Source organism: Fulvia fulva, chromosome 4 (genome assembly GCF_020509005.1).
Source record: "Fulvia fulva chromosome 4, complete sequence".
Lineage (NCBI taxonomy): Eukaryota > Fungi > Ascomycota > Dothideomycetes > Mycosphaerellales > Mycosphaerellaceae > Fulvia > Fulvia fulva.
Genome location: NC_063015.1, coordinates 2,725,062 through 2,731,061, shown reverse-complemented (window position 1 = coordinate 2,731,061; position 6,000 = coordinate 2,725,062). Strand labels below are relative to the sequence as shown.

General features: G+C 49.3%; 1 protein-coding gene across 1 annotated transcript; it reads left to right on the top strand.

Annotated features, from left to right (window-relative positions):
- Positions 1 to 1,893: 1,893 nt before the first annotated feature.
- CLAFUR5_04575 (ABC-type transporter cicA) lies at positions 1,894 to 3,942 on the top strand (the record flags this gene model as incomplete). The annotated part of the gene is made up of 2 exons (XM_047903723.1): positions 1,894 to 3,722; positions 3,786 to 3,942. The coding sequence occupies 2 exons, from the start codon at positions 1,894 to 1,896 to the stop codon at positions 3,940 to 3,942; spliced, it is 1,986 nt and encodes a 661-aa protein (XP_047761210.1).
- Positions 3,943 to 6,000: the final 2,058 nt, after the last annotated feature.

Here is a 6,000-nt window from a genome sequence, read left to right as displayed (position 1 = left end):
TACTGTTACGGGTAGCCCGCGACCCCTCACTATAGCTACGTCGGCCCGGGTGAACCGCGGACCTTCCGTATCGGGTTAGCGCGGCTTGGCTTTACTTTATAACTTCGCCGCGCCTCGCGCTCCTCTTTCGTAGCTTCGTAGAACAACAACTCTCTTATTTGGACCCTATAGTACGCGCGCCCTTATAAAGCTTATAGAGCTAGAAGAGAGGGTAATACTTAAGTATATACTCGAGCTAGCTCTTAGAGGTTTCCCGCTATTAAAGGCTAGTATACGAGCAATAGCTAATTTATTACTATAAGAGAAGGGTCTTAAGCCCGCTAGTCTTAATTAGATAGATAGGTTTATTAGGCGGTATCGTAAGCTAAAGGTTCGTATACTACGTAGATATAATCGTTAGTAAGCCCTAATAGAAGATCTAGACGTTATCGAGAAGTAGTTCTTACTTATAGATAATATAAAGGAGAAGTATAGTATTCTTAACTAGGACACCTATAACTTCGACGAGATAGGGTTTATAATAGGTATTATTACGTCTTAGAGCGTCGTTACGGGTTTAGAAAGGCGTAGTAGAAAGAGGAAGGTCGTTTAATAGGGTAATAGAGAGGGAGTAGAGAGATAGCGTATTAGATAGCTCTTATATAAAGCGAGATTAGTAAGCTACGTAAGTCTAACGAGGCCCTTATATAGCGGAAAGTACGAAAGCGTAAGTACATTTAGTCTAGAGGGTCTCTAACCTTCGATAAGGCGTCGTAATTAATACCTCTAGAGGATACTAGGAGGTAGGAAGTGAGTAGAGAGTCGCTAGATAGTGTTCGGCTAGTACTAAGGCTACGACGCTATAAGCGATATAGCGAGTCGGGGTATAACGTACGTACCTATTAAGTAGACTTACTAGATAGCGAAGAATCTTAAGAGGAATTGTCCTCCTAGTAACGATTCTATAGGATGTCGTCGTATTAAGATACCGTCGTAATTAAACTAGAAGTAGTATAGTTCTTAGTAAAAGTAGCCCGCTCGGTAGTATAGCCCGCTTAGTAGTAAAGTACGTTATAGAAAGTTATTATACGGGCTTATATAGGGTGTTTTAAAAGCAGGTTATATATTATATATATCTATCTAGAACAGACAAGGTTGCTCTTGAAGAGGCTATAGGTGACTAATCAGTCACCTGATTCTTAGCGTACGTGGCCTTAAGTTTTAATAATGGGCTATTGCCTATATACACGCTTGGATCGTGACAATATAGCCCTTAATTATTCCTAAAAGCATAAAGTTATAGCGATGTTCGTATATCGTAATATATAGCAAGAAACAGATAGTAGAATTACTAAAGGAATAGCCAAGAATCAGAATCGTGTAGATTTTTGCGTTAGAACTGTAAGAGCCATAGTACCTTGGCGATCGGAGGCAAGAGAGCGCTTTGTGCACAGCAGCCCTGGTCAGCAGCAAGAAGGTGACAATTGGTAGCCTGCCCATGTCTCTCTATGATCGATCGAGAATCTAATTGTCTAACTTTTGGCTTTCCAGGATCCAGAATACTTCCCTCAAAAAGTACATTATATTTGATCAGGCTGTGGACGAGCAGCGATATCTAGCGGTCGTCAGAGCCTGCGCTCTGGAGCAAGACATTGATTTACTCTCGGAAGGTGACGCTACAGAGATCGGCGAACGCGGAGTCATCCTTTCAGGCGGACAGAAGCAGCGTATCAATCTGGCAAGAGCCGTATATTTCAATGCAGATGTGCTGCTTCTCGACGATCCTCTTTCCGCTGTCGATGCGCATGTTGGCAACCACATTATCGACCACGTCATATGTGGTCTCCTTCGAGATAAGTGCTGCGTTCTGGCCATCCATCAGTTACATGTACTGCCTCGTGCGGACAGAATTGTATGGATGAAAGCGGACTCCGTCTTCAAAGTTGGATCCTACACAGAGCTTATGCGCGACAATGTCGAGTTCCAAGAAATGATGATCGGTGCGAGCAGCTGTGCGCTAAGGAGCCGGATGGCAACGAACAAAAAGATAGCGTGGAACCAAAGCCGGTATTGCCGGTCACTGCTTTGATGCAGCAGGAGCAAAGGAACACAGGCAGCGTGCCATGGACTGTTTATGCCCAATTCATCAAAGCGTCCGGATTGCTGTGGAATCTGCCCATCGTCGTTGGTGTTTTGACCTTGGCACAGGGCGCGAACATCCTTACAAGTCTATGGCTATCCTGGTGGACGTCGACAAGATTTAGCGGCCTTCAGACGCCCGAGTACATTGTAATCTATGCCGCCTTGGGCGTCTTCCAAGCTATCCTGATGTTCAGCTTCGCGACGACGCTGACTACGCTGACCTCGATCGCGAGCAAAAACATGCTGAACCGGGCTGTCTCGCATACGCTCGGCGCCCCTGTCTCTTTCTTCGACACGACACCGACTGGAAGGTTAATGAATGTCTTCTCCAAAGATGTGGATACTATGGACAGCCGTCTACAGGATGACCTCCGATTTCTGCTGTTCATTGTCGCTACTATAGTGCCAGTGTTTGCCTTGGTAATCTCCTACTACTACTACTTCGCTATCGCTCTGGACCCACTTGGCCTGGCTTTTGTATACGCGGCGTCGTACTATCGAGCTTCGGCACGCGAGATCAAGAGAAACGAGGCCGTGCTACGTAGCCATGTCTTCGCACGCTTTGGCGAAGCTATACATGGTGCCATGACCATCCGCGCCTACTCGGTCGAGCAGAGCTTCCGAAACGCGATCGCGACAGCCCTGGATTCATCGAATGGCGCATACTTCCTCACGTTTGCCGGGCAGCGCTGGCTTTCAGTTAGGCTTGACACGATCGGTGTCCTGCTAATCTTTACCGTTGGCGTGCTGATTGTGACGTCACGCTTCAGCGTAGATCCGAGCATTGGCGGTCTGGTCCTCTCTTACATGCTGAGTATGGTTCAGCTTATGCAACAGCTCGTACATGTCTTTGCGGACGTTCAGAACGAGATGAATTCCACAGAACGCCTTCATCACTACGCACACGATCTGGCGCAGGAGGAGAGTGGCCACAAACTGTCTCCTGCGGATCCCAGCTGGCCGACAAAGGGCGCCGTTGAGTTCAATAATGTGCACATGCGCTACCGTACAGGCTTGCCGCTTGTGCTCAAAGGTCTCTCCTTTAGCATTGCTGCTGGGGAAAAGATCGGTATCGTTGGACGGACTGGGGCTGGCAAGTCTAGCATAATCACATCCCTATTCAGGCTTGCAGAGGTGGCTGAAGGGCAGATTTGTATCGACGGCGTGAACATCGCTTCACTCCCCCTACACGATCTGCGATCAAGGCTGTCAATCATTCCACAGGACCCGGTGCTATTCAAGGGTACGATACGGACTAACCTGGATCCGTTTGGAGAATACGAGGACCTTCGACTATGGGAGTCATTACGACAGACGGGACTTGTTGACTACAAAACCAAAGATCCAGAGGGTAGGAGCAGCACCGAGCGGATCACATTGGACTCACCCGTTGAGGACGACGGCCAGAATTTCTCCCTAGGCCAAAGACAACTCCTCGCTCTAGCCCGAGCGTTGATCTGCAACTCTGCCATTACGTTCTTCGACGAAGCAACAAGCTCTGTGGACTTCGAGACCGACAAGAAAGTGCAACGTGTGATACTCGAGGTTTCCAAGGACCGAACGCTGTTATGTATCGCACATCGGCTGCATACGATTATTGGGTAAGCTCCCGAGACCAAAGCCAGACTCAATGTCTGATATTGTACTGACGCTGTGTTATTTAGGTACGATCGTGTTCTGGTCATGGATAGCGGAACCGTCGCAGAGTTCGACAGCCCAATTAATATTTTCGATAAAGGTGGAATGTTCAAGATGATGTGTGAAGGCAGGAATATATCTCGGAAAGAGCTTCTGTCGCAGCGTAAGCTCGCACTCCAATGATACACTCTGCGTTCTCTGACGATGATGATCAACTATGGTAGGGTCCTCGGCGTATCACAAATGGCAGCGAGCTTGACTGACTAGACTGCAGAATAGCTATTGAAAGTGCCTCCTTTGCTGACGAGTCCCAGTTTCTTGACAGATCCAGTGTATGCGCCTTTTTGCCTCTGCCCGCTTGACCAGAGCGCTGGCGTCGTGCTCAAGTAGGAGTGCAGACATATCACTCCCGGCAGGACGAACGGCATGCTGATTTCGTGCCAGGGCCTTCGTAGTGGCAGAGAGCATCTGAAGCTGTCTGTAGCATGAATCCATGGCTTAATGACAACCCATATCCTGATTGCTGTTCTCATGGGCGCTTTTCGGACCGTCAATGTCGCAAAGACAACCTGCTGCTAGTCGTGCGATGCAAGAGACCAGCTCGCGCCGAGTCGACTAGTCTCTGCCACAACACCCGGACCACCCTAGACTCCGTAGAAAACACCATCGGGTCAGCATCCACCAGCTTAAGCTTCTTGATAGCGCTCGCATAGCTCCAATCCCTCGCCAGAGCTATGAGGATGATGGGGCCCAGGTAGAAGCAAACCATTCCATACCCGCCCCAAAATGCCAGATTTAGCAGGATTCCGGCTTCTTCGTAGGTCCAGCCATATCTGACACGAATGACTGAAGCGACTAACCCGATGCCAACGCACGCCATTATGGCACTGTTGTAGATCGGGTCATTGATTCTGTCGGAAGAAACATCTGCTTGTGTTGTGAGATCCATTGTGGTTTCGTCGGCGTGTTGCTTGACGGGATGTTTGGGTAGCTGTTTGTTGTGCATTGAAGGTGAGCGGGATAAGTCGGTGGTGTGGAGTAAGATATCTGTGATGTTACAGACTTACAGTACCCCCAGAAGTGACGCAGTGAAGTTCAGTGAAGCTTGGCAAAGCTTGGCAAAGCTTGAAGTGCGCCGCGGACCGAAGATCGTGCCATATCTTCCTCAAGACATCCTCCCCCCACATGCGCGTTTGTCAACAAGAGGTACATTTTCCAACAACAGCGCTTGCGGCTCGCGCACTCGAAGAAGCTTGCAGCATTGACTAAGTCCATAGCTGAGGTGTTCAAACTTTGGGTGAGTTCGATGTGTTGCGGGTTGGTGGTTCGATGACACTGTGCTGCAGACTATCACGCACAATCTATACGACCCGTGAGCTGCTTGCATGAGTATCATGCTCCGTCTGGAAGGTGTTGAGCCAGAAACATGGGAGTTGCCGGCATCGTCGATTCATACTGCATCCTTGGCATCGTTCCAAGACACCACGTACAGCAACTTACATCCTTCGTGCCCATCCGCTCAAACCGCATTTCCGACAAGAGGTGCCGGGCCAGAGCAGCTGACTTGGTGACATGCGGTCTCCACTGGCATATATATCGAAGAACCTGCCGCTCCTGAACCTCAGAAATCATTCACCACGAAGTCGACCAGTGCTCCATAGCTTTCTCCTGGCTTGTCCTGTCGGAACATGATTTACATCCAGCTGGAGAGTCTCCGAAACCTTCAAAAGAAGCATGGCTCTGCGAAGTACCGCAAGTATATCGCTCTCACTGCAGCCTTCCTGAGAACAGCTTTACTAGGGGTCGTATTCGTCACGGGCCTCTTCCATTTCCATGCCGATGCTCTGGCAATTGATCCGCCTATGCCGAGATCAGTCTTGGTGAGGCCAGAGTATCCGGTATCGACCTTCCTCGACGAACGGGGACTTCTCAGGTGGTTTATTGCTGTTCTACCTGCGTTAGTAGGTGTTGGTCTCGCGATAGCTTCCCTCGGCCCTGGGTGTGTTGTGGTGACGGCGGGCGTCGCCATTGCTGGGTGCGTTCTCGCTGCAGTCGGGGGGCATATACTGTCGTTTCATGCATTATGACTGAGGGCGTCAGGCGCAAACTCGAGATCACGAATCAGACGACGGTTTACATGGGATACCAGGACAAGTTGGCGAAGCGATCCGTTGATTTTGAGGCTATGGGGTTGATGGACCCAATAGAAGCCCAGCAACTGATTCCTCGACGACACTTTTG